Source organism: Peromyscus californicus, unplaced genomic scaffold (genome assembly GCF_007827085.1).
Source record: "Peromyscus californicus insignis strain IS unplaced genomic scaffold, ASM782708v3 Scaffold_5__1_contigs__length_169319896, whole genome shotgun sequence".
NCBI lineage: Eukaryota > Metazoa > Chordata > Mammalia > Rodentia > Cricetidae > Peromyscus > Peromyscus californicus.
In genome coordinates this window covers 12,848,462-12,876,461 of record NW_026294573.1, presented here as the reverse complement: position 1 = coordinate 12,876,461, position 28,000 = coordinate 12,848,462, and the positions used below count along the sequence as shown (strand labels likewise).

The 28,000-nt window shown below is 54.8% G+C and overlaps 1 protein-coding gene across 1 annotated transcript; it reads left to right on the top strand.

Annotated features, from left to right (window-relative positions):
- Positions 1-18: 18 nt before the first annotated feature.
- Positions 19-28,000, top strand: Epha2 (EPH receptor A2). Its single transcript, XM_052718791.1, has 16 exons — positions 19-150; positions 5,518-5,585; positions 7,496-8,171; positions 15,647-16,135; positions 17,510-17,625; positions 17,928-18,081; positions 19,173-19,272; positions 19,716-19,771; positions 19,945-20,070; positions 20,188-20,376; positions 20,510-20,571; positions 20,653-20,862; positions 21,018-21,167; positions 21,960-22,153; positions 22,621-22,776; positions 27,065-28,000. Exons 1-16 carry the CDS (start codon positions 69-71, stop codon positions 27,168-27,170), a joined length of 2,934 nt encoding a protein of 977 aa, XP_052574751.1. The 5' UTR covers positions 19-68; the 3' UTR covers positions 27,171-28,000.

Here is a 28,000-nt window from a genome sequence, read left to right as displayed (position 1 = left end):
GCGGGCAGGAGCGGGACACCGAGGCCGGCGTGCGGACAGCAGAGATTACGGGGAGCGAGAGGCGCGGCATGGAGCTCCGAGCAGCCGGCTTCTGCCTCGCGCTGCTGTGGGGTTGCGCGCTGGCGGCCGCCGCAGCACAGGGAAAGGAAGGTGAGTGTCTGCGCGGTGGCCGCAGCCAGCAGGGACCCCGGGCCACGGGACCCCGTGCGCTGGAGCCCCACGCTCCTCTCCAGGGCACACCTTTGGAAACTGACTTGTGGCTGCTGGGTCTCGGCGCGCTGGGTTTAGTGGGACGCACGGGTTGCTGTCGGGACGATCTTGGGGGACCCCCTCCTGGGATCCCAGGGTCTCTGAAACTAAGAGATTTAGGCTGGGGCGCGCAGGGCTCGGAGGCCGCGGAAAATAGGACGCGGCGCCCGCCACGCGGTTGCAGCCTGGCGGCGGCTTCTGGAACACGACCCCCGCAGGGCGCGCTGCGTCCCTCGGAGGAAAGAAGGCGTCTGAGTGGACTCTTCTCAGCGATCAGCTTCTTAGTAACCCTAGTTTACTCATCTGTCCCGATTTCGTGCGGAAGGCATTTGGGTGCAGGCCCCGCTTTTTGGGGAGGGGGCTTCTCAGCGGCCTGAACCAAGATGGTTTCTTTGCCCCCCGTTTTCACTTGGGTCCCAGAGGTCAGAATAGGGAGCCTAGGGTCAGCCCTGACCGCGCACACCTTCCCTCCTCCCCAAGCCTCACTCCCAGGTTCGGTAGACAGGTTAAGTGCCAGGAGGGAGGACAGGAAGTCCCAAAGTCAAGTGTTCTGAGCAAGGGGTGACTCAGAAGGAGGAAATGCGGCAGGTGGGGTTGCGGCCTCCCTCGGTGTGGAGCCGTCATCTCGGGGCCACCGAGAGCCCGGGCACCTGGAGGTGGGGAGTGAATCACCTGCCCCCGCCCCAGCGTCCCGGAGCCACGCAAGGTGAGGGGGCCGCAGATTTTCCCTTTGCCCAAGGTGCGGCCAGGGGTGCGCTTGGGGGCGTTGTCCCTCAGCTAGGGTCTCCTAGAGGATGGGGATTCCTGGCCTGCCCTTGGCCGAGGATCTTCCTGTCCACCCAGCCGGAGCTGGCTTCCGTTTCCCACAGCGAAAACTTTTCCCTGCCTTTGGTCCTAGCGCGGCTCCTGCCGGCTCCAGTAGGGGAAGCGTGGAGGAAACCCTGGTGGGTGAGAAGTTTCTTTATTCTTTTCGCCTTCCACATTGGGAAGGTAAAAGGCCAGTCTGGAGCTCTTGGAGGGTGGGGAGTTTGAGGTGGAGGGGTGTCACATCCTGGCCCCATCCCAAAGGCATTCAAAGCCCCTGGGCCCCCCGGGAAGTTCTTTTTGTGAAGGTGTGCCCCAGGACAGGGCAGGGCAGGGTATCTGCGACCCTCATCCCCCTCTCCCTGATTCAGCTCTGGCTCTCTCTTCCTGGGAACTGTGGTTGGGGAGAAGGGAGAGACAGCTGGAATTGCTACAGGCCTTTCCTGGGCTGCCACAGAGTTGAGGATTAGACGTCTGCTTTGCTATGCGGGCTCCTGACCCCCAGCCCCCAGCAGGGAAGCCTTAAACGATCTTGTACTTGTGCCTCTGGGTGCATCTGTCCTCCTCATCCCAGCCTTTGTGATTAATCCCGTTCTGCATGGGATGGAGGAGAAAAAGGGTGCATATTGATTGCCCTGTGGTTGTGGAAAATTCTTTGTATAGGCTTCGGATTCCCAAGGAGCAACTACCAGGCACTATGTCTGTGTGATGGGCGGGGGCTCGGGGGTGGGGGTGGGGGAGCTGTGGCCAGGTATGATCTGTCTCCTTTCTAGCCTTGACACAGCTGTGCGGCCTCCTACCGTTCTTTGCTGAACTTGGAAACCCAGAGGGAGCCAGTTAGGTTCTCGACAGCTGCTGAATTTGCCTCCCTACAGCAACTTTTACTTTTTATTACATTGTGTGTGTGTGTGTGTGTGTGTGTGTGTGTGTGTGTGTGTGTGTGTGGTGTGTGTGTGTGTGTGTGTGTGTGTGCGCGCGCGCGTGCGCGCGTGCTAGCGCCAACACACAAATGTGGAGCTCAAACTTGCAGGAGGAATTGGTTCTCTCCACCATGTGGGTTCTGGGGTTGGCACGCAGGTGAGAAACAAGTTCCTTTGCCTGCTGAGGCATCTCACTGCCCCTGTGCTTCCTTCTTTACAAACAGAGCGTGAGGGAGGCCCACCACTCGTCAGCCAGGGCCTTCTCTGCACAGAGGGTCTGACCCAAGCATCCAGCTGTCTCATCCAGCCAGAACTGCTTGCTGCTGACTCGGGTGGACGGGGGGTTAGAGGTTCAGGAGGCCTGGAGAGGGCTGAGTTTCTTAGCTCAGCAAGGGCCTTGTCTGTCTCCCAGTCCCATGCTTGTTTGCACCCCAAGTCTCTGGTCCCCCCCCTTTAGGTGTAAGCTGATCTTGGGTAAAGAGGGATGAGGTTAGCAAGAAGGTGGCAAGGGGGACGTTGCATTGTGGGAAAGCTCTGTAAAGTAATGTAGCCCACAAAGGTAGCATTATGATGGCAGATCTCCCCCATCCTACTCCGTCAGTGTCTCTCAGGGGACAGAGGACTTATGGGGTACTTTATCTAGGGCAGCCTTTGGTGAAACCCTGAGAGGGTCATGCCAAGGGGCTCCCAAGTTTCCTGCTTCCAATAAGCCGGAACTTTTGATTACCAGAGCCCAGGGCCTCTGTCAGGGCAGAGGGACAGCTGGGCTCTCCCCGTTCCTGGTGGTTGGGTTTAGGGAATTTCCATGGGAGGGGGCTGTGGCTGGCAGCCCTTGGGGTGCGCAAAGCCCTTCTTTTCTCCTCAGATTGAACCTGGTGATATTTCTATCTAGATTCAGGCTTGGGCTGGCCCTCCTGTCAGGTTAACCCTTCAAAGCCCATTCCCCAAAGGACTTAGCTTGAAGTTTCCACACTGCTTGTGTGTGTGGTGTGTGTGTGTGTGTGTGTGTGTGTGTGTGTGTGTGTGTGTGTGGTGAAGTGTGTGTGTGTGTGTGGTGAAGTGTGTGTGTGTGTGTGTGTGTGTGTGTGTGGTGAAGTGTGTGTGGTGTGTGTGTGTGTGTGTGTGTGTGTGTGTGTGTGGTGAAGTGTGTGTGTGTGTGGTGTGTGTGTGTGTGTGTGGTGAAGTGTGTGTGTGTGGTGGAGTGTGTGTGTGTGTGTGTGTGTGTGTGTGTGGTGAAGTGTGTGTGTGGTATGTGTGTTTGTGTGTGTGTGGTGAAGTGTGTGTGTGTGTGTGTGTGTGGTGTGTGTGGTGTGTGGTGTGTGTGTGTGTGGTGAAGTGTGTGCTATGCATTAGATTTACCGAGAGCAGCCCTCCCCTTCACCCTCCTACCCAAGCCCAGCACCATTCCTGTGGGGTTGGTGAGTTTCCTAAGGTTAGCCCTGGGCATGTCTGAACAAATCCCTGCCGTTACCCACCTCATCTTCCACTGTCTCCCACTTACAGCCTCTTCCACCGGCTGTGGGATGTGGGACCTGAGCCACTTCAGACTTCCTCTTCCTTGTCTGGGCTGCCAGACCCTTCCTATGGTGGCTGAGGCCGGGGTCAGGTGGTAGTGCCTCTCACCAGTCCTTGGGGCTTTCCTAGGAAGGGAACTGTGCAACCTCAGAAAGCATTCTGTTTGTTTGAGACACAATCTCACTATGTAGCCCAGGCTGGCCTCAACTCACAGAGCTCCTCTTGGATCTATACTCAGCTGTCCTTTTTAGTTTTATTTCAAGACATTTATTTATTTTTGAGGCAAGGTCTCACTGTATAGCCCTGACTGGCCTGGAACTTGCTTTGTAGACAAGGTTTTCCTCAAACTCAGAGATCCACCTGCCTCTGCCTCCTGAGTGCTGGGATTAAAGGCGTGTGCCACCAACTCTGGTTTATGTGGTGTTTGAGATCAAACCAGAGCTTTGTCTGTGTTGGACAAGCACTCTGCTAACTGTTGTTGTTGTGGATAGTGGGGGGACTTGCCCCCTAATTATGTACTCCTCAGCTGAACTGCACTGTCCTTGGGGCCATGACTCCCACTCACCTCCTATATCTGGAACCCTGGACGGTCTCAGTGTTTCTCAGGGAGCCATTCTCCTAGGTCTTGGTGTGGAGGAGTGTAGCTTCTGAGGCCAGATGGTCAAGGTACCTTGCCCATGAAAATAATTACTTTACCGTTCCTGCTTCCTCCACCATGGGTCAGTCCCTGGCTTCTGAATCTGGGGACCTTGCATGGGTCCAGAGCCTCAGTTTCCCCAATACCTTACTCTCCAGGGAGGGTGGCATGACTTAGCCTTTACTTGGAAATGGAGGAGAAACAGATGCACCTGGCAGAGAGGTAGGAGTGGCAGAAGGAGCCCGAGGGCCAGGCCAGGTGCAGGGAAGCCCCTGGCAGAGCCTCCCTGTGCCCAGATGCCTCCCTTTTTAGATAAAAAAGAATTTTATTTTATGTTCTTTTGTGTTTTGCCTGTGTGTTGTCTGTGTGAGGGTGTCAGATCCCCTGGAACTGGAATTACAGACAGTTGTGAGCTGCCATATGGGTGCTGGGAGTTGAACCCAGGTCCTCTTAACTGCTGAGCCATCTCTCCAGCCCTCTCCAGATGCCTCTTGAGGGAGGAAGGATAGTGTGGTCTTGGCACCAATGGTCCCTCTGGGCCTGGAAAGTCCCCTATGAGAATTTGCATCCATCATTCACACACACACACACACACACACACACACACACACACACACACACACGTACTTCTGCCTGGCCAGAGATGTGTAGCTTTGGGCTCCTCCTTGAGACCTTCATGTGGGTGGCTGTGGTGGGAAGATCCATTTCCAGGCTACCCACTTCCCCCAGATCTGTCCCTCTTGTTAACATCCCTTTCTTTCTTTTCTTTTTTCTTTCTGACCATGTAGCCTTGCTGGCCTGGAACTCACTATGTAGACCAGGGTGGCTGAGAACTCCTAGACATCCACTTGCCTCTCCCTCTGGAATGCTGGGCTTAAAACTGTGTGCTCCTATGAAAGGCTGGCCAGCAACCATTCCTCATGGAGTACTTAAGTGCCGATTACCCACTGCTACTGTGTGTGCTGGGTGGCCTGGTTTGGGTCAGGGTGTTCGGTGCCAGGGGGACGTGACAGAAGCAGACAGTCCTGTCCTGTGTGTGGCCCGTGTGGAGTGTTCTCTTGTTCAAGGAAGCGGATGGGGCAATGGAGTATCATTTTATTCTGTTCACCCCAGCACACTGCCCAGCTGCTGTCCTGCAGCGCCGAGGCCTGCCCTACCCTGCCCCAGCCGGGGGCTTAGGGGAGAGCATAGCTAAAACCCTGGTGACAGGCATGAGTCCTGCCTCTTCGCAGATCAAGTCATGTATAGCTCCTGGGGTTGGGGTGTCTCACACACACACACACACACACACACACACACACACACACACACACACACCCCACGCTGGTCCTGCTGTGTGTGTTGCTCCTGGGAAAGCCCCAGCTCACTGGTCCTTCCCCGTCTTTCCTACAGTTGTTCTACTGGATTTCGCAGCGATGAAAGGGGAACTCGGCTGGCTCACACACCCCTATGGCAAAGGAGTAAGTAAAATGGGGAGGAGGGCTGCGGGTCTCAGGAGAGATGGAGGATGGGAGCCTGGATCAGACACAACAGCTCGACCAAACGTCAAACTGTTTTACCGCACAGAACTGAGTTAGTGACCTCGGCCGGGGCAGACTGGAGCTAGGCAGGCGGGAAAGGGACCTTAGGTGGCCCAGCTGGGGAGACAGCTAAAGACCCCAGCAGAATGGGATGCTGCAGAGGGGCTCACGGCTCTAACTGCATCTTGGGAAGGAAGGGTTAAAGGCTGCCCTGTCTTGGAGGTCTTAGCGCAGGCAGGAGGTGAATGGTGAAGGACATTGACTCCCTTCCTGCTTGGGCCTCTTTCCCTGTCCCTCCTACCCCTGAGGACATCTTCCTTTCTGCTGTGCTTTCCAGTGATCTTGCCCTGACCCCCGAGTTGGAGGCAGAGGCTGGGGGGGACTTTGGGAAAGATGCCGCTGTGCTTCGGGCCTCAGTTTCCCTTGCGTGTAATGCACCCTTGTTAAGTTGGTCCTGGGACTCTGAGCCAGGGAGAAGGGTGTGTCTCTAGGGAACTCTAGGGACAGTTCCTACAGCTGGCCAGATCTGAGTGACTTGCGTCTATCCCAAGTCACGGCGCCTGAAGTAGAGTTTGGAACAGACTTCTAGGACCCTGGAATGTCCAGCTGGAGGCAGATAGCCTTATTCAACCCAGTCATTACATATGGTGGGGAACTGAGCCCTGGGGGCATGTGGGTCTTGCCTAACGTCACACAGGGCAGGTTAGGCCTCTTTTTTTTTTTTTTTTTTTTTTGTTCCCTTTACTTGCATTCATATATTTACTCATTGACTTTTTTCCCCATTCATTTATTCACACATTTCATTCATCTAGGACCTCCCTAAGTACCTACTCTATGCCAGAGAGGCCCTGGGGATTCAGAGCTGAGTCAGTTGCTATTCCCACGCTGAAGAGTTCAGAATACAGCCCTGGGAGCCAGGCTTGTGTTACCATATGCCAAGTCTTCTGATGATAAAAGGGGACATGGAGAAGGTGGGGGCACACAGCCCCACCAGACATTCTGGAGGCGTCTGAGCTATATTGTAAACAGAAGCTGATCAGCTCCAGGGCTTGGAGGACCATCCATCGCTTTAACTTAGCCATGAATGTCAGCACGCATGGCACACAGTGATGACCCTAGTCCTGATGGCACCACGCCGGCTGTCTTATGTGGTTGTAGCTCTGAGTGCCATGTGCTGTGTTCAGTGTTTGTAGACATTTTGACATTTATCCTCACAGCAGTCCTGTGAGGCAGAGAATACTGCTCCCATTGCACAGATGGGGTTTGGGGAGCACAAATGATGAGAGAGCCCCAGACTACCCAGGCCCACTGATGGGGACTCAGTACCCAGACACTGGGACCAGAAAGACCCACAGTCAGGTCTTTTTTTTTTTTGGATAGTTTTTTTTCCCCAAGACAGGGTTTCTCTGTGTTGTTTTGGTGCCTGTCCTGGCTCTGTAGACCAGGCTGGCCTCGAACTCACAGAGATCCTCCTGGCTCTGGCTCCCGAGTGCTGGGATTAAAGGCGTGCGCCACCACCGCCCGGCCCATAGTCAGGTCTTGGCTCAGCTACTTTGTGGTTGCCATTTCTCTAGGTCCCCATTTTCCTTCCTTGTAGAATGAGGGCATAAGAACCGAGAGTCAGGTGTGGTGGTACATACTCATCATCTTAACACTTCAGAAGTGGAGGCAGGGGATCAGACGTTCAGAGTCATCCCTCATGACAGAGAGAGTTCAAAGCCAACTTGGGCTACATGAGATATGTCTCAATAGAACGATAAAAAATAAAATATGGGGAAGGGAAAAAATTGTGATTCCCTGGAATTCAGTCTGTGCCCTCCCCTGCTAACCCACCTGTTACCCACACACAGTGGGACTTAATGCAGAACATCATGAATGACATGCCCATCTACATGTACTCCGTCTGCAACGTGGTGTCTGGTGACCAGGACAACTGGCTCCGTACCAACTGGGTGTACAGGGAGGAGGCTGAACGCATCTTCATTGAGCTCAAGTTCACGGTGCGTGACTGCAACAGCTTCCCGGGAGGCGCCAGCTCCTGCAAAGAGACCTTCAACCTTTACTATGCAGAGTCGGATGTGGACTATGGCACCAACTTCCAGAAGCGCCAGTTCACCAAGATCGACACCATAGCCCCTGATGAGATCACAGTCAGCAGCGACTTTGAGGCTCGGAACGTCAAGCTGAATGTGGAGGAGCGCATCGTGGGGCCGCTCACCCGGAAGGGCTTCTACCTGGCCTTCCAGGACATTGGTGCCTGTGTGGCGTTACTCTCCGTTCGTGTCTACTACAAGAAATGTCCTGAGATGCTGCAGAGCCTGGCTCGCTTCCCCGAGACCATTGCTGTCGCAGTCTCTGAGGCACACCCCCTGGCCACTGTGGCTGGTACCTGCGTGGACCATGCCGTGGTGCCATATGGGGGCGAGGAGCCCCTCATGCATTGCACAGTGAATGGCGAGTGGCTGGTGCCTATCGGACAGTGCCTGTGCCAGGCAGGCTACGAGAAGGTTGAGGACACCTGCCGAGGTGAGTGGAGGTTCCTGGGGTGGTGGGGAAGCCGTCCTGTGGTGGGAAGCTGTGCTGGTGAGGAGGTCACAGCTCTGGGATTGGACCATCTTAGTAAGTAGGTTGGAGATGTCACTGCCCTGATGATGGTCCTGTGACTGGAAGCTGCCTGAATCCTCCCAGGACAGTGTGAGGGCTGTGGGTCTAGGACAACAATGGCATGGGTCCCAGTTCCCAAACCCTCTAGTTTCATCCATATCCTTCATTCCCCTGCCTGAGTTTCATCATCTGTAAAGTGGAGAGGGTCATAGTATCTATCTTGGGGGGTAGTTGTGGTAATCACATGATCTCATGCTCGTAAAGTGCTGAGGTCAGTCAGTGCCTGACACATAAAGACCTGTAAGTGTGTAGCTGTTATTTTTTGATTCATCCCATGAATAGTTCCTGCTCTGCTGAGTCTCTGCAGTCTGTTCCCAGGAACCATTTCTGATTCTCATGCTGTGTGGCCTCAGGCAAGTTGCCTAACCACTCTGGGCTTCAGCTTTTCCTTGAAGAGAGTTGAGTAGTTTGTTGATTCAGACCCAGGGTATGCTAGAATCACCTGAATGCATTTGAGAAGCTGTGAAGTGGGATGCATTCTGAAGTGGAGTGCATTTGGCTCTCACTCGAGCCACAGACCCAGATCCTGTTGGGGTTTATTGATGACATATTGAGATTGCAAAAGGCCCTGTTTGGGTGACTCTCTGGGCATTAGTGAGCTCACACAGCGGAAGCTGTGGGGACAGCCAGGGCCTGTGACAGCGGAAATGTACAGCCGCCGCCACAGGTTTGCAATGGATGGCTCTGGGGCAGAGCATGTGTGGAATGCAGCTGACCTTTGGAAGGCCACCGTCGCCTGTCCCTGGGAGCTGCTTTTGCAGAGATAAGCTGGGTGTTGAGAAACTGGGGGCTAGGGCCTTATGTGACTTGCAGGTGCGCATACCTGCTGGATGACCCTAGCTGGGTAGATCCCTCCTCATTTCTGGCGTCATTTCCTTTGAGCAAAATGGGGGTGGGGTGGGAATCGCCTTCACCTGCACACCTGGCTAGCCAAGAAGGAGGTTGAAAGACCCTGAAGCTTTTTCTAATAGGTGGTCTATGTGCCTTCCAAGGCAGTTCTTAGAACCTCGCTTAATACAGTGCATAAACCCCCACGTGAGCGGTTTCTTAGGAGACTTTCTCCATCACCCTTGCTGCCCTCTGCTGGGTGAGCCCCCTTTCCTAGGTGGCCCCTGCTTAGGTGACCTCAGATGCACATTCCCAGCTTCAGACAATGACCATGGGTGTGTGTGTGTGTGGAAGGGGGGTGCTGGACAGGACGAGTGGGCCCAGGAGCTCCTCCCCCATGACATCCTAACACAAGAATGCAGGGGTGGAGGAGGGGCGGTTGAAAACTTTCCACCCTGGTGATTCAGACCCTGCAGAGATAAGTGGGGCTGGGGGGAGCGGGGGGGGGGGGGTCTTCATGCCGTGGGGCAGCTCCCTTCTCTTGGGGATCAGGGTTCTTAGCAAGCTTGGTTTATAAAGAGCCCAGCCAGCCCCACTCGGGAGGAGTCAGCCCAGCAGGAGGACCAGTTCCCAAGAGGGACACTTGACTTAGCTGGCAGAGCCCTCTGGGTTCCAGCCGCCCACTGACCTGGCTCTGTGCGCTTTGCACCTCGTCCCAGCAGGGAAAGGGTCCTGCCATGCCAGCCTGGCAGCCTGTGTTCAGTTCTCAGGTAGGATAACACCAGCTCCAACCGCCAAGTTGACTTCCACACAAGTGCCGTGGTGTGCGTGCACTCAATCATGATGAACACAATTCATTTCAAAATTCATTCTTCTTCACTCTGCTTGGCAGCCTGTGACCATGGCACTGAGGGGTTCGATGACAGTATGCTCTGAAAAGTCTGTCTCCTTGAGTCCGTACGTTCTTTCTGTGAGGCCGGGGCTCTCTGGTAGTCCCACTGAATAGATGAGGACACTAAGGCTCAGAGGCTTACCTGGAATCATACAGCTGTGTCAGGGTTTAAAGCATGGTGCACAACAGTACCCAGGCCGCCATGGGTCAGGAAGTGGGACAGGAAATGACCAGATCCTGTGGAATCCCTGACTCAGCTCTTGGCACCGAGATGGGCTCACTGGGCAGTTCTGGGATGGCAGGTCTTGGCACCGGGGCTGGGGATCCATCAGAGGGAGGGGTGGGGTGACTAGAGGGCCATTGCTTGGGTGTGTTGGGGACATAGCTTTTACTGATGAGAGGGGGCGTGGTACCCCAGGCCGACCTGCACCTTGTTAAGGTCATTTCCAGAGTCATTGGGCTGCATATCTGTTCTTCCTGGGGCTTTCCTCCCCCAGGAGGCTGGAACTAGTCAGGAAAGAGTTAAGTGGTCAGTGGAAAGGAGGGTCCTTCCAGGTGCCGAGTGTGGACAGGTGGGCATGCTGCCCAGCCATAACTATCCAGAGCTATGTCAGGAATGAGCCAGCCTCCTCCAGCCTACCCCCAGCCCTGTCCAGGGGACAGTGGAGTCACTCAGGCTGACTGCCTGCCATCTCCCTGGGGGCTGCTTTGTCTGTGCTTCCTGTGTTGGCTTTTGTAGGGCCCCCGACTGGCGCCTCGCCTCGGCCCAGGGAGACCGAGGCCAGGTGAGCAGGTGGCCAGCGGCCTAGGCCAGCGGCTCAGCCCAGCAGCTGGAAGGCCGGCCTCTGGAGGATGTGACTGCCTGGCTCCAGTTTCATGGCCCCCTATCCCACACAGAGATACTTTATTCCAGGTACCAGGGTAAACATTTCACAGGCAAGGTCTCTAATCTGCACAGCACTGAGAGAGGGTGAGGTCTCTCCCATTTTACAGATGAGGAGATCAAGGCCCAGAGAGGAAATGGCATACACTGTCCCCACTTGCCTGGGACTACAGCAGAGCCCCTTTGGACTTTTTCCTCACTATCTACAAGTGGCTCCAGGGACCCTGAGACCTTGTGATTGGATCCTAGAAGTTGTCATTTTCTTGGTCAGCTCAATATGAGCTATTGCATGCGATTTACTGTGGATGGTGAGAAGGGACTCCCAGCCCAGGACCCACAGCAGTGATCTTGGACCATGGTAGGGCCGGGGGCTCTCAGGGTTACACCTCACCTGGTATGTGATACCAGGTCTTATTTCTGTGGGTTTCAGGGGTAAGGGTTGTGGTGGCAATCCCCCAGCCTCACCCCTGTGCTCCCAGGAGCAAGACTAGGCCCCAGGGGCCCTGCCAAGCAGGCTCTGCCCCTCCCTAGTTACCGGAGGTAAGGAGGTAAGCGGGTCCCCTGAACGGAAGGAAGGAGGCAGGCAGAGAAAGCCAAACAAGATAAAGGCTGGAGGTGGGAGAGCTGGGTAGGCGGAGGGCAGCACTTAGCTTATCTGTTGGGTGGCGGATATGCCCACAGATAGCTCCCGGGGCATCTGTGAAAGGAGCAGAACCCTGAGAACCGGGAATGGGGCTCACCTTTTCTGTAGGTACCAACCACAGGGCCTGTTGGGGACACCCTCCATGCCCGGGGTCATCGACTCACAGGTTGAGGTTCACTGTCAGGGTACAAAGTCCAGGCTCCATGCAGAGGACCGAGGTAGTGAGGTGATATTCTGGTCGTTGGCTGTTCCTGGCTTGGGAAGGCTGATTGTCACCAGGACTGACCCCTTGACCTCACGACCTCACCTCACCGAAGCCTGGGAGGCGGCTGGGCCTGGGGAGGGGCTCCACAAGGAGCTGGATTAGCGCCACACAGAGGGCGTCTGTCCCTGAGTCACCCTGTGCTGCCACCTGAGGGGCGGGCATCAAGAACTGGAAAAACCAGGGTACAGCCCTATAGCTGTGTAGTGCCTGTGCCCCAGTTCTGCGTGGAGTGGCCCAGGCCTGCCAGGCAATTGGGGCCACAGATACACTCTACAGGTGCCCCAGGTGTGCCCAAGCCAGGCTCTCGTGCCAGCCAGGTGGGTGTCCAAGTAGACGGTGTCCCTGAGGGGCTGAAACGCCGCCACTCACTACTGCAGCCCTTGGCATGTGTCACCGTGCGTGGTGAGTTTACCATTCACTCACTCCTTTATTCCTTCACTCACTCATCCACCCCTTCATTTATTCAAGACCAATCCGTTGAGCACCTCCTCCTTCACATCAGGCCCTGCGCTGAGCCACACGTGGGGCAGATAGACCAGACTCCGATGCTGTTCTTGAAACGGCAGGTCTCAGAGAGGAGGGAGGGAGGGAGGAGGGGGGGGGGGAGAGAGAGAGGATCCTCATATGTGCATAAATAATTTCAAATGAGGCATAAAAGCTAGGCTGTGAATTCCCCTGGAGCTGAAAAGATGCTAATCTTTCCGTCACACCACCATATCCCAGTTCCCAGCATCGTGCCAGACACGTAGGTTGGGCTTGTTTCTGTTGGGTGAACTTGAACCTGAGTAATAGATGCCCTATTGGAGCACCAAGGAGCCCGAAACTGAACAGTTGGTGTAGGTTACAGAGGAGTCAAGCTGGCTGGCTATTGGCGGTGGGTGGGTGCCTGGTGTGGTGGGTGTATTTGTGTGTGTGAGGCCCTGTGGTTTGCCCTGGATATTGGGGATGCAAGCAATGCTGGGGGTCCTGGTGGTCTTCCCGATGTGTTCTGGGACTCCCCAGACACTTGCAGACTCTGACAGGCACGGCCTGGGGGTGACCCAGGGCTCTGTGGTTGGAGGAGGAGGGGGGCAGTGCGTTTTCGGCAGGCAAGCGCATGCCCTGTGGACGCCGCCTCTCGTGCATTATCTGGCACATCCGCAGCGGAAATCTCTCCAAATTCCCTTTTTCCTGCCGGCAGGCAGGCCACCCCCAGGCTCTGGGGCCAAAGAATAGAGCCCATCTCTTCCCCCACTTCCTCTCCTGGCATGAGACGGTGGGGGAGCCGGGACATAAGGGTTGGCAGGTGGCTCAGGCCTTTGTGACCACGCTGAGCACAGGGGCTGGGAGGAGGCAATTGTGATTGGGGGGCTAGAGCCTCCGTCTCCCAGTCCCCTGACCTTGGTCCCCAGTGAACCAACACTTACTCACATGCAGGCGTCTCTGGGTTTAAGTGAGAGCATTAGGGGATTGGAAGCTGGGATCGGCAGGGCCTGGCATTCTTGCCTCTCGTTTTTGTGTGAAAGTTAAGGGAAGGAGAGAGTTATTTTTGTATTGTAACAGCTATGTAACGGGAGCGAGGCCAGAGACACACAGCTCTCCCAAACCCACTAGGAGGCTTTGCAACTTGGAGAAGATGACTGTAGCTAACCCCACACATAGCCCATTGGGGTGGTGTTTGGAAAGATCTGGGCGCTCCCCTCCAGGCCGCTCTGATTGTAGTCAGGACCTCTTGGTTGGTAAAGCAGGACTCATGGCTTGCACAGCATTGAACTTTGTTCCAAATTGAGGTGTTCCTAGGAACAGAAAGGGATGACAGGGGAGGTGCTTAGCTTCAGGCATCCTCGGTTTATCTTTTGGCTTGGAGACCTTGAACAAATTGGCCTGTCAGAGCCTCAGTTTTCTTAACTGCAGAATGGGGTGAATGCTAGCCACACCCACATGTAAAGGTTCACTTTGAGGACTAAATAGACTGTCAAGTCCAGCACCGAGTAGTCGTACTTCATCCGTGAGAACTCATGCTCTATGCAGTTAAGAGCTGGTCCTAGGTACCTTTGTTTTGCTATTTGGTTCTGAATTAACTCCCTTCTCAAGTTCGCGTGTGTGTGTGTGTGTGTGTGTGTGTGTGTGTGTGTGTGTGTGTGTGTGTGTGTGTGTCTCCAGTGGCTGGGCCAGCCTGGAATACCTCAAGGGGCCACAAAGAGTTAGGATGTTGACTGCCAAACTTTTAGCAAATGCAGGGCACAGGCTAGCCCTTGACAGAGCCCTGTCCTCAATCCCATCTCCCTTCCACCTCTGTTCTATTGCCCAAGAAGAGCTAGGCTGTGCTCTCCAGCCTGCTTGGTCAAAGGTTTGTAGAGGGCGGGAGACTTGAATTGGCTTCCCGGGGTGGGGTCAGGGTTTCTCAGGCCATGTGGGCCAGGGCTGCCCCGTATCAGGCAGCCTTTGTCCAGGGATTTTCTTCCCCCTACAGTGAGATGTGACTGTCATTTTCTATATCAGACCTTCAGTGGCACCCTATTGCTCTCAGGATAAAATCTAAACTTCTTTCCATGACATTCAAGGCCTTTATCCACTTCATTATTGCTTCTATTCCTTCTCTTTGTATCAAGAAGGCTGCTCATATCTTATGTATGACAAGTTCTTGCTCATCCTAATTCTCTGCCCTAGGACCTCAGAACTGCTGAACTTCTACACAGCTGTTAAACCCCAGCTGAAGTATCCCCCCCTGCCCCCCGCAATGCCTCAGATGCCTGGCTACCCTCCTTGACCTCTGCCCAGCCATTTCACTGTACATGTCACACACTCCTGTCTTCTGTACTTAAGAGTCTCTGTTTTCACTTTGGGGTCCATGAACCACATGGGGCTAGGCAAAGGAGGTGGTCGGTGAGTGACTGATGCAGGACCCTCCCTGAAGAAAAAGTGAAAAGGGGCCGGGCGGTGGTGGCTCACGCCTTTAATCCCAGCACTCGGGAGGCAGAGCCAGGCGGATCTCTGTGAGTTCGAGGCCAGCCTGGGCTACCAAGTGAGTTCCAGGAAAGGCGCAAAGCTACACAGAGAAACCCTGTCTCGAAAAACCAAAAAAAAAAAAAAAGTGAAAAGGGGCATGCAGAGTTGAAAAGGAGGTCCCCAGGAACAGCACTCTGGCCTCTTTCAAAGCCACCCAAGCCCTGGTGAGCCCCGTGAGATGAGCCTCGTGTCTGAGCAGCTTCCTGCCTGTAGGCCAGGAAAGGGCTTGGGGCAGGGAGCAGGGTAAGGTGGTGGGAGGAAGCCCCCAGAATCAGGTGCCCGAGTCTCTAGCCAGCTGGGCCAGGATGGACCACTGAAGAAGGAAGGACTACTTCCTGGCGGCCCCCTCAGAGCAGAAATGACATGGCTTTGGAAACGGATCCAGGGAAAGAGCTGGGCCTGGCCTTTCCTGCCTCTTGGAGGCCAGCCCCGGAACAGGAAAGAGACCAAGTCGTAGGTTAGAGGAGCCTTGGCAGGGGGGTATCCTGACTAGGGAAGGCCAGCCGGTTAGTCAGGAGTGGGGGTACACAGCTACAATCTCCACCCCGGTCAGTTCACATCTGCTGTACACAGTAGAGATCCCGCTGGGCCAGTCTGCACAAATCAGGTTATAGGACCTATTTATGCTGGAGGGCAAGCTGTGGTCCTAGAATTCTAGGCTTTGAGGTGTGACACTTCTTGCAAGAGGCAGCTGGCATCAGATGTCCCAGGGTTTGGGGCACTTGGGACAGGTTATTTTGGTGCCCAGCAGGCACTGGCCATGGATGTGATGTCAGTAAGAATACAGCTGGGAAAGGGCATATGGAACTGACCTCCCGTCTGTCCTTGTGCCTCTCAGCCTGCTCGCCAGGATTCTTCAAGTCTGAGGCCTCCGAGAGCCCTTGCCTGGAGTGTCCGGAGCATACCCTGCCATCAGCCGAGGGTGCCGCCTCCTGCCAGTGTGAAGAAGGCTATTTCAGGGCACCCGAGGACCCGTTGTCCGTGCCCTGCACACGTCCACCCTCTGCCCCCCACTACCTCACGGCAATCGGCATGGGGGCCAAAGTAGAACTGCGTTGGACGCCCCCCCAGGACAGTGGGGGCCGCAAGGACATTGTCTACAGCGTCACCTGTGAACAGTGCTGGCCGGAGTCTGGCGAGTGCGGGCCCTGTGAGGCCAGTGTGCGCTATTCAGAGCCTCCTCATGCCCTGACCCGCACGAGTGTGACAGTCAGTGACCTTGAACCTCACATGAACTACACCTTCACTGTTGAGGCCCGCAATGGCGTCTCCGGCCTGGTGACTAGCCGAAGCTTCCGCACTGCCAGTGTTAGCATTAACCAAACAGGTGAGCTGAGGGATGGTCATGACTGGGCAGGGGGACCTGTTTGGGTGGGACTTGAAGACAGGCACCCGGCACTCAGCCCTGTTCAGAGTGGTGAAGAGTGGCTAACATCCTTCCTGGGTGTGGTGGCACACACCTTTCATACCAGCACTCGGGAGACAGCCAGGTGATCTCTGTGAGTTTGAGGCTAGCCTGATCTATTGAGGCTAGCCAGAGATATATAGTAAGATTCCTGCCAGGCATGATGGCCTGTGCCTATAATCCCAACACATGTTCTGAAGGTGGAGGCAGGAAGCTTAGGAGTTCAAGGTCATCCTCAGCTACATAGTGAGTTCAAGGCCCACGTGAGGCAAAGGGAGAACAGGGGAGGTGGTTCAGTAAGTCCTTGCTGCATAGACTTGAGGACTGTACCTCACAGGGGCGTGGACCCCTTGCACCCATACAGGCGGAGACAGGGAATCCCCAGCTGATAAAGCCAGGTCGGGGTTCAGTAACAGACTCTGCCTCAAAATGTAAGATGGAGAACAATGGAAGAAAACACCCTTTGACCTCCACATGCACACGTTCACACACACATGTGCTCACGCACACACACCTGCCCCGCCCCCACGTGACATCTCTGGACTACTTAGCCCCGGGACTTAAAGTCTTTCTCTGGAAATTTATTCTTTTTTTTTTTTTTCAGGGAGAATAGAGGGTTATTGAAAATATGTTGTATTGGGACTGGGAAGGTGGGACCGGGTTCGAGTCCTCAGCACTCATGTGAACACGTGACAGACACCACAGGGTAATCTGAACACTGGGGTAGGGACAGGACAGATACCCGAAGCTCATTGATTAGTGAGCCGAACTGAATTAGTGAACTCCAGACTCAGTAAGATCCTCTGTCTTTAAAAAAAATAAGTCGAGGGTTTAAAAAAAAAAATAACCAAGGAAGATGCCCGACATCAATTTCTGTCTTTAACATGTATGCGCGCGCACATGTGCGCACACACACACACACACACACACACACACACACACACACACGTGCATACATGCCGAGGTGCACATGCACGGATGTGCACACATCCACATGAACACATTCCTGCGTAGAACACACACAAAAACGAGTATATTGTATAAGGCTGTTGAAGCCTTGCCTGGTCTCCAGAAAGATTCAGCGAGTGTCTTAGCTATTATGTATATGTTCGTAAATGTCACCGGGCCACCTCTGATGGACTAGCCTCTAGTTGGTCAGGGCAGGATCTCTAACCGGAAATCCGAGAACCCAAGCCAGGGCCTGAAGAGTATGGGTGTGGGACAGCTGGTGCTCCGTCTCTCCACCCTTCACCCCTTGATGACTTCTCATGCCCCTCCCCACCCTCTTCTGCCCAGAGCCCCCCAAGGTGAGGCTGGAGGACCGCAGCACCACCTCACTGAGTGTCACCTGGAGCATCCCAGTGCCACAGCAGAGCCGCGTGTGGAAGTACGAAGTCACCTACCGCAAGAAGGTAACAGGGTCAGCTCAGGCCATGGAGATGTTCAGTGCGCAGCGATCTGGAGAGGTTCCCTTCTGCATCCAGGGAAACTGAGGTCTCCCAGAGCATCACAGCAGAGGATTGTAGGGGAGAATGTTTTGGGTTCTCAGAGCCAGTCAGAGTGGGCTGTGTGGGATTCAGGCAGTCCCGGTTTCCTGGTCCTAAGAGTGTCTGATTGGCTAACACAAAAACCACCTTTGTGGCTGGGGTCTTGGCTCTTGGCCGAGGCCCTGCCCTACCTCACTTCCTGCCCCTCTACCCACCACTGCCCACAGGGGGATGCCAACAGCTATAATGTGCGCCGCACTGAAGGCTTCTCCGTGACCCTGGACGACCTGGCTCCCGACACCACCTACCTGGTGCAGGTGCAGGCCCTGACGCAGGAGGGCCAGGGTGCTGGCAGCAAAGTGCATGAGTTCCAGACACTGTGTAAGTCAGGGGACCAGGGTGTGGGCCAGTCCAGGGACTCTGAACTAAATAGGACATTGCTGAGGTGGAAGTGGAAGAGTCTAGAAATGCCCCTTCCTCTTAGCCAGGGCATGGAACAGCCAAATGTGGGGAGAGTCAGGACTAAGACTGGCAGGCAGGACCAGGGATGTGGGTTCAGGGCAGTGTTAAGAGGTGAAGGGAGGCTGTGGTTCTGGCTGTGATATTTCTGAGTTCAGACCCTGCATATACTGGGGTAGAGCTCAGTTGCTCAAGTGTTTACCTAGCATCCCCAAGGCCTTGGGTTCAATCCCTTACACATGTATAAACCCCTGGTGTGTGCCTGTGAAGGATCAGAGGTTTAAGGTCCTCCTCGGTGATGTGATGAGGCCAGCCTGGGCTACAAGAGATTCTGCCTCAAAAATTAAATAAGTATTTAAATAAGTACACACATAAAACAATTTAAAAACAAACAAACAAACAGCTAAAGATTATGGTCCTTAAACTTTCCTCCATGGACCATCAGGAAGGCCCCCCTCCGCCTGACTGTGAAACGGTCATTAATATCCACAGGAGAGAGTCTGGAGAGGTGGCTCAGTTAAGATGGAGTCCTCCTCTTGTAGAAGACCCAAGTTCCCAGCATTTCTGTCAGAGTTCTCAGCCACCTGTGACTCCAGTGCCAGGCACCTGCACGCACATGTGCACACATACCACCCCATATATGTATTTTCATAATTAAAATACATCTATTTGTCTTTCGCTTGTATATTTTGGTTCCCCATTTTTGTTTTGTTTTGTTTTTATAGAGTGTTTGTGTGTGTGTGTGTTTCTTGGTTTTGTTTCTTTGTGGGTTTGTTTGTTAAAAAGAAGAAAGAGAGGGTGTGGAGTTGGGGTAGGGCAGGAGGATCTAGGAAGGGAAAAGTGTGACGGGGGGGGGGGGGGGATTTAATCCTTAGGAAACTTGAAGGTAAAAGCACCCAGTGTGCTGTTGGTGCCCAGGCTTCTCAGGTCCTTACAGGGAGCTTTGGGTGCAGTGGGGTGTGTCTGTAGGATTTGGGGTGGGAGCTCCCTCATCAGCTGGTTTCTCCCAACAGCCACGGAAGGCTCCGCCAACATGGCGATGATCGGCGGTGTAGCCGTTGGCGTGGTCTTGCTTCTAGTGCTGGCGGGAGTCGGCTTCTTCATCCACCGAAGGTTAGCCACAGCTCCTCCCGGGCTCCCCAAGGGCTGGTGGGACACAGAAAGGCGGAGCCCCAAGCAGGCCAAGGTTATTTAACCTAATCTAATCCAAGCCTGTGGGATCCCTGCCTATGGGAGGATGAGCTGAATTTTAGGGGCGAAGGGGGCCATTGTCGTTACGCTCCTTCTTAACTTCCTCTGGACACGGAGCAGGATGCACTAGCTAGTTCAAATGAGGACAGCCCTCGTTATGGCCGCTTATGTGGCCATTGCAGAGAGTGATCTCCAAGTGTGAGCCCAGACTTGGTGGCTTTCTCTGCCTTCCCCTGACCCTCTGCCCGACACGGAGTTTGAGTGGATTGCTAGGTAGTGAGTTCAGGGCATGGTTGGTAGGTCCTTTTGGCCAGCACAGGCTGTACTGACTTACGTGTGTCTGGTCCCCGGGGGGTTTCTTCCAGGAGGAGGAACCTGCGAGCCCGCCAATCCTCTGAGGATGTCTATTTTTCCAAGTCAGGTAAGATGCAGGAGCTTTCTCAGCTGTATGGTGGACCTAGAGGCTTCACTCAGCATCTCTGGCTGAACCCCTTTGACCCAAATATTCCTGAGGTCCCGAGTCATGTGGCTTCCCCCTCTCTAGAGCCTCACCTCCCAGGAACCCCTCCTCAAGCTTCTCTTCCCTCCTTGCAGAACAATTGAAACCACTGAAGACCTATGTGGACCCCCACACTTATGAAGACCCCAACCAGGCTGTACTCAAGTTTACCACCGAGATCCACCCATCCTGTGTCTCAAGGCAGAAGGTGATTGGAGCAGGTGAGGCTTACCCACATACTGTGCACCTGGAGGAGACAGGTGATGGGTGGTCCAGAGCAGGGCCTGCCCAATGCCCAGACTTACTGAGGACACTTCCCACACCTTGCCTGCCTGCAGGAGAGTTTGGAGAAGTGTATAAGGGGACTCTGAAGACATCATCAGGGAAGAAGGAGATACCCGTGGCCATCAAGACACTGAAAGCTGGCTACACGGAGAAGCAGCGTGTGGACTTCCTGAGTGAGGCCAGCATCATGGGCCAGTTCAGCCATCACAACATCATCCGCCTGGAGGGCGTTGTCTCTAAATGTAAGGCCCCGGGAGGTGCTCAGGGGTGGCCCCAGGTAGTCAGGGAAAGGGGCTGGATCCGGGACCACCTGACCCTGGCTGTGTCCCCACCCTGCTTACTGTCCTCACTCACACCTGTGTCCATGTTCTACAGACAAGCCCATGATGATTATCACAGAGTACATGGAGAACGGAGCCCTGGACAAGTTCCTTAGGGTAAGGTCATGGTCTGGGGAGACGGGGGATGGAAGCTGAGGTTTCTGGGGCCGGTCGACACTGAGGGACTATAATCCGCAGGAGAAGGATGGCGAGTTCAGTGTGCTGCAGCTGGTGGGCATGCTTCGGGGCATTGCATCCGGCATGAAGTACCTGGCCAACATGAACTACGTGCATCGGGACCTGGCTGCCCGAAACATTCTCGTCAACAGCAACCTGGTATGCAAGGTGTCTGACTTCGGCCTGTCCCGTGTGCTGGAGGATGACCCTGAGGCCACCTACACCACTAGTGTAAGTCAGAGAAGGGGACGTCACAGCTGGGGCGGAGGGCTGGAGGGTTTTACCCTGGATCTGGGACCTGAGGAGTGAAGGGTGACGCCAGACCCATAAAGAAGGGGCCCCGAGTTCTGGCTGGGACAGGAGTAACGGGGGCTGGTCTCCTGCAGGGCGGCAAGATTCCTATTCGATGGACAGCCCCAGAGGCCATTTCCTACCGCAAGTTCACCTCAGCCAGTGATGTGTGGAGCTACGGAATCGTCATGTGGGAGGTGATGACTTACGGCGAGCGGCCCTACTGGGAGCTGTCAAACCATGAGGTAGGCCCCTCTTTCTCCCAAACTGATCCCAAACCTTGGGGCCCTGACAGAAGAACATCCAGTAGGGACCTCACAGATACTGTTCTGTGGTCTGTCAGGGGGAGGACCCAGCCTCTGTAGTGAATGCAAAGTCAACAAGAGGGAGAGGAATTGTTTGCACATGCAAATATGTGTTGGGTATGTTTGTGTTTACATGTATGTTCATGACTCTGTGTGTGTGTGTGTGTGTGTGTGTGTGTGTGTGTGTGTGTGTGTGTGTGTGTAGGCACATGCATGTGTACATATGTCTGTATGTAGGTATATGAATATGTCTGTACATATATGTGTGTATTGTGTGCATTTGTATATGTATGTGTACATGTATGTATGCATGTTACATATACTGGTGCCTCACCTAGTCTGGAGGCCTGGGATTCTGCTTGTGGGGATCACATCCCTGCAGAGACCTAGGAGAGTAAGTAGTGCAGACAGGCTAAGAAATGGCAGGGAGGAAGAACTCCAGTCTGTAGGGGAGGTAGAGATGGGAGGAGGCTGGATTGCGGGACACATGGGGCTGACCTCTACGGCACTGGAGATGGCCCCTCAGCACTTGCCTCATGGATGACTTTGAAACCGTGTACATACTTAGGAAAGGGTGCTTGTCTGTTTCTGGGCTCTTCTCCCTATTCTGTGTTTGTTAGAGCTTGCAAGGCGCGTGGGGGCGGGGGGGGGGGGTGCGGGCGGGGGGGGCGGTGTCTATGTAACACTTCTGTGCCTTACTACTAAGGCCACCCCGATGCTTGCATCCTCTAGGTCATGAAAGCCATCAATGACGGCTTCCGGCTTCCCACACCCATGGACTGCCCCTCGGCCATCTACCAGCTCATGATGCAATGTTGGCAGCAGGACCGTTCCCGCCGGCCCAAGTTTGCTGACATCGTCAGCATCCTGGACAAGCTCATCCGAGCCCCGGACTCCCTCAAGACCCTGGCTGACTTTGATCCCCGGTGAGTCTCATGTCCCGGGCCTGTGGACTGCTGGGCTTCTTGGGTTGACTGGATGGCTAGGTGGGAGTTGGGTGTGAAGGGGCTCAGAAGTGACATGTCAGCGCTGGTGATGAAGCCCACAGGTAAATTGTTTACCTGGTATGCACAAAACCCCGGGTTCACTCCCCAGTAACTGAAAAAGCAAAAGGACTAGCCGGGCATGGTCCAGTAACTCTAGCACAGGAAACCAGCTTAAATGGTACATGGGCAGGCACTGGGCTCAGCAAGGTGGGCTCTATGCAGATGGGGAAACTGAGGCACAGGGTGCCAAGGGCGTCTTATGCATTCTTCTCTGTCCGGGCTTCTTCATTTGCTCAGGGGAAACAGAGGCACAGTCAGACGTATGCCCTCCCCAAGTTAGGTATGGTAGGTTTTGGTAGGTCATGTTTGGCGGCCCCTCACCCATAGCTTGTGGATTTCCACCCCAGAGTGTCCATCCGGCTGCCCAGCACCAGTGGCTCAGAGGGAGTCCCCTTCCGTACGGTGTCTGAGTGGCTGGAGAGCATCAAAATGCAGCAATACACAGAACACTTCATGGTGGCCGGCTACACAGCCATCGAGAAAGTGGTACAGATGTCCAATGAGTGAGTAGATGCCCTTGACCCGCTGTTCACCTCTGGGGACAGCCTCTGGTGCACTGACTGTCGCTCCTTTCTCTCTCCTCCACCCCTCCCCCTGCATCCCCCCCTCCCCCCCGTGCATATCTTTCTTTGCTGGGGGCCCCGCCCCCCCCAGAATAGGAAGATACTGGGAGTTGCAGTCATCGCTAAGCTGTGGTGTGTGGAGGGCTATTTGCCCACCCTGGGCTGCGGTGCAGGGAATCATTGCTTACATAGGCAACATCCTACAGACACTGGGAACTCAGATTCTGGCTTCGATCAAGCAGGACCCAGAGCCTTGTGCGTTCTTTTCCTGGTGCCTGGGAACCAGAGCCTTGCCAACCTCCCCAGGCTGCTCTCCCTGTGTGGTTAACTCAGCCCTGCCACTCACCCCCAGCTGACCTTGGATATGCCCTTAGTCAGTCTGTGTAAGTGACTTCAGTCACTCCTCAGCACTCTTCTCTGCACCCCACCCCACCCCACCCCATCTCCATCACTGACCCTTCCCAGAACAGCCTTGGCAGGGACATCTCTTCCCGTCCCTGGAGGGATACAACATTGTCCTCTTAGCCTTTGTGCTTCTAAAAATAGTTGTGGGTCCCAACAGCCCAGGATCCAAGTGTCCAAGGCCATAGTAGAAACAAGCCCTGGGGTAGGAAGGTTTTGGGAACTGCTTGGACGAGGTGACCCGGGCCTCCCATGTTCCCGGGTTCTAGCCGCTCTGGGACCTGGGTTTAAACTCAAACATTCTCCAGGGTCCCTGACAACCTCCCAGCTGAACGTGGCCATGAAAACGGTGGGTCATGGGAAATGGACAGGAAGAATTGACCAGAGGGAGGTGTGAGAATATGGAGGGCAAACATTAGATCCTAGGATACCTCTTGCTGCCAAGCAGCAGCTGGGCTCACACTTCGGCTCTGCAGACACACCTGAGTTCATGTCCCAGGTCTGCAGTGCAAGTGATTTTGGTCCAGCTTTGACCTTGGTGCCCATCTCTCGATGTGGGGATTGGGTGGGTGTGATTCAGGTGCTTAGGGTGTCTTGATCCTTATCTCCTCGTTCTGCTATTCCCATGGTCCCATAAATCATGGTTGTGTGCCCTGGTTCCCCAGTCTCCCTCCATGTCCCTGGCAACCCGGGGCAGCCCCCTGGGTTCCTTCAAGTCCTCTCCCCCAGGAAAGCATAGCTTTCTTCTAGTGACCAGCACTGAGTGTAAGGAGCAGGTTTACAGGAAACACATGGCCTTAGAAGTATCTCAAAATAGCCTGGGGCGCCCCTCGCCAAATCCTTTCCCACGAGCTGGGACAGGCTCCTGGACGGACAGGCAGTGCACACAAGCAGGCAGTGTGCCTGCTCCAGGGTTATTTGGAAAGTGTCTGGATAAAGCCCGGAAGTCGTTGAACGCTCCTTCCTCCTGGGCTCAGACCCACTGGCTCATAGGGCTGCCTCTGCCTCTCTGAGAGGATGTGGGGATGGATCTGAGCACGTTTTAAACCCACAGACTGTGGCGGCCACACCATGGAGCCCAACAGGAACTGGTGGCAAATGAAATCAGTTCCCTTCCGGGTAGGGTCACGATTTAGGCTTCAGTCCCCAGTCCCCTCAGACTCCCTTTCCAAGGACCTGGCCTCCTCTCCCCATACTCTCAATCCATCTCTTCTCAGCGCGTCCCCCCCACCCCCATGCTATTTTGGGCTTGGTTGCATTTGAGCTGGATAAAATCCAAGTGACTTTTTGAAAACCTGATATAGAAAGTAGTTTTGTTTGATTGGTTGGTTTTGGTTTTGGTTTGGTTTGGTTTGGTTTTGAGATAGGGTTTCTCTATGTAACAGTCCCTGGCTGTCCTGGAACTTGCTCTGCAGACCAGGCTGGCCTTGAACTCACAGAGATCCACTTGTCTCTGCCTCCCGAGTGCTGGGATTAAAGGCGTGAACTGCCCCCGCTGCCGCCACCACCACCTGGCACAGAAAGTCTTTTATTGCACCGTACCTTGAACAAAACGGCCGGCCCAAAGGCCAGGCCCGCTCAGCATTAAAGCCGCACATTGCAGCATCCTGGAGCAAGCTGGGCAGAGGCTCCAGATGGGTCTTAAGGATCTAAATCCATTTGCTGGGTGTGAATGATACAACTCTTGGGTCTCTGGGGACTCTTGTGCCTCCACCCCCACCCACCCTCTTGCACAGTAGGTCTTCATGGGTCCTTACATTCACAGGATTTCTAGCTCAGGGGAAAGAGAGGGTACAGAAGTGATCTGGCTTATGTCTCGCAATCCTGCACAAGAGTGAATGGGATGGCTGTTCTGCATCCCTGAGGGGAATGAGGTGGGAACTGGAACCAGCCTGGACCCCGGGGGCTTGTCTGACCCTCACCCCAGTGCGTTGTTCTATCTGGAGTCAGGAAAAGGCGGCCTTTAATGGCAGCACTGGGAGGTAGGTAGAGGCACGTGGGTCTCTGGGTTTGAGACCAGCCTAGTGGTCCACATATGGGTTCAAGCCAGCTACGATTCTAACTCAGGAAGGAAGGCTGCTTGGTTGGTTAGCTGGTTGATTGTGGGGTTTGGGGAAGAAGCACAGCGCTCAGGAATACATCATTCTAGCCTTTCATCTCCGTAAAAAGAAATGGGCTTGGGAGGTGCAACCAGACCCACCACAGCCTTGCCGTGAACCTGGCCTGAGAATCTTTAGACTCCCAGACTGTGAAAGGAACCGCTGTGCTGGGGAGAGGGCCTGGAGGTGGGGCAGGGGTCAACCCTACAGCGATGTTTACATCAGCGCCACAGGGTGGGATCAACCCCAGTGAGTCTGGGGTTGCCTTGGGCCCCGCCTTTTCCATAAGAGCCCCCTCCCCTGGTGCTTACTCTACTTATCCAGTCCCCACACTGTGATCCCTTAAGGGGTGTGAAAAACATCCCAGCCCCTCTGTGGTAGGCCTGGAGGTTCCCCCGCGCTGCCAACCCCCCCATCTATCTTCTGGCCTTCTTGCAGCAGCAGAAGCAGCCCCTCCCTCCCCACCTGGGTCTGCCCGTCCCTGCTCAGTGCTTGGCTCTTTCTGAGCCTGTGGGAAAGTCATGTCTCCAGCATTGCGAACTCCCGGAGCTTGCACCGTATAATTAGCTCCAATTACAGCCAAGAGCTGGCCTGTAAAAACCTGGGTGTTTTCATGAGCTAGGGCTGGTGGGTGAGTGCAGGAGAAAACTCCTGGAGTTAGCAACAGACATCTGCTGACAGCTCCTGAAAGCTTACATGGTTCTACCTAGAATGGGGGAGGGGGTGAGCCAGGAGAGCCCACTCCTTCCTCATGGGTCCCCTGTGACCTAACGTCAGCCTGGCACTGACTCCTAACCCCTCAGTTAGACACCACTATCCCTCAGATTTCCACAAGGAAAGGCAACCTGCCTCTGGTGACCTGCAGGCCTCACCCACTAGAGTCTAGCAGAACCTTAGCCACTGGGGATGGGGCGGGATGAGAGTGTAGGGGAGTGGAGGTGGTGGACGGGGCAGTCCTCGGATGGAGGGCCTTGATAGGACACTCCTAGAGGGTCCTTGAAAAGCCACTACCTGAAGATGCCCCTGACACTTAGGGAGACAGACCGGGAAAACATTTCTTCACTGCTGGTATAATTCTCAGTTCTGGTACCTCCCAACTGCGTGACGTCAGAAAAGTCCCTATGCCTCTCTGAACTTCAGTCCCCTGATCTGCAGGGCTAAGAAGGGCATCTAAGGCTGGGCAAATTGTTCAGCCAGTAGTGTTTGCTGGGCAAGCAGGAGGACCTGAGTTCAATCCCCAGAACCCATATCAAAAAGGCTGGCCTCAGTGGTTCCCATGAAATCCCAGGGCCCAGGGCGGAGGAGGAGACAGGCTCCTCCTCGGAGCTTGCTGGTGAGAGACTGCCTCAAAGTGGGCAGCTCCTAAAGTGAGGTGGCCCTTTGACCTCCCCGTGCATTACACATGTGAATGCTTACACACATAAAGAGCGCTCTCCCCCACCTCTGTGAAGAGCTGCTTGGAGGAGAGGCTCAGGAGGAGTCAGGTGGCAGGCCACCTTAGGATGTGACCCCCCATCCCCCCCATCCCCCCCCCCCCCCCCCCGTCCCAACTGGACCACCCTCACCACAGGTCCTCAAACCCCCTCCCTGTCCTGCTTCCCTCTCTGCCTCTGCTTCCCTGCCCTGTCTCTAAGCTCTCCCTCTCTCCCCCTGCCCACTCCCCCGGCTGGGCCACACTGCACAGCCCTGTTCCTAACTCTCCCTCTCCCCCCCCCCCCCACCCACAGTGACATCAAGAGGATTGGGGTGCGTCTCCCTGGCCACCAGAAGCGCATTGCCTACAGCCTGCTGGGACTCAAGGACCAGGTGAACACAGTAGGGATCCCTATCTGAGTCCGGCAGGGCCTTGTGCCCACCTTGACCAACAATACTTGAAAAAACACAGTGGTCTCCCTGCCGACCCATGCCAGGCCACTAGGACTTAATTTATTTCTACTTCTGCATCTACGCCACCCTGAGGACTCTGCAGGCGGCTCTTGAAGACACCCTGGCCGGGCTAGGGAAACTCCTGGATTCTGGGCAGGGGCCTCTTCCCCTTCCAAGGACCCAGCTAAGCACTTAGCAGTTGCCATTGCATTCCCAGCATTCCCTGGGGCTAGAGTGCCACCAAGACCATTGACACCCACATGAGACATTTCCAAACGGACCTCCCCATCACCTTTTCTCCCCAAGAAGCCACCTCAGGAACTGAGACTGGGCCCTCAGCCCAAGACCAGATGACTAGGGCGCTGTAAGCCTCACCCCTCGTTAGAGGGTAGATTATGGACTGAGTGGAGCCACAGCGATCTTCCAGTGCCTTCTTCAGACCCAGGCCCCGCCCTCCGCCCTGGAGGGCCAGTTTCTTGCTTTCCTGGGGCCCCCTCAGGATGCTTGTTTGTGTTGAGGGTTTTTTTTTAAGTACATATTTTATACTTGTGGAAAGAATGAGTGTGTGGCAGGGACCTTGCCAGGGCTGGGGCCGAGGATGCCCTGCAGTAGGCACTCCTGGGCTGGGGGCTGGCCAGACTTGAGGGGCCTCACTGCCCAGCCACCTCCTCTCTCGCCCCTTTGGACGACTGTCGTATGCTGTCAGTGTTACTGATTTTATTGGGTTGTTTTTGTTTTTTTTGAACCTTAACTTATTTTTTTTTATATTTATTGTTAGAAAACAACTTATTTCTGCT

Coding starts and splice junctions, on each gene's coding strand:
- Epha2 (XM_052718791.1), top strand. CDS start 69: ATGGAGCTCCGAGCAGCCGGCTTCTGCCTCGCGCTGCTGTGGGGTTGC. Junction 17,626..17,927: donor AAGTCACCTACCGCAAGAAG/GTAACAGGGTCA, acceptor CACTGCCCACAG/GGGGATGCCAACAGCTATAA. Junction 19,772..19,944: donor TGTCTATTTTTCCAAGTCAG/GTAAGATGCAGG, acceptor CCCTCCTTGCAG/AACAATTGAAACCACTGAAG.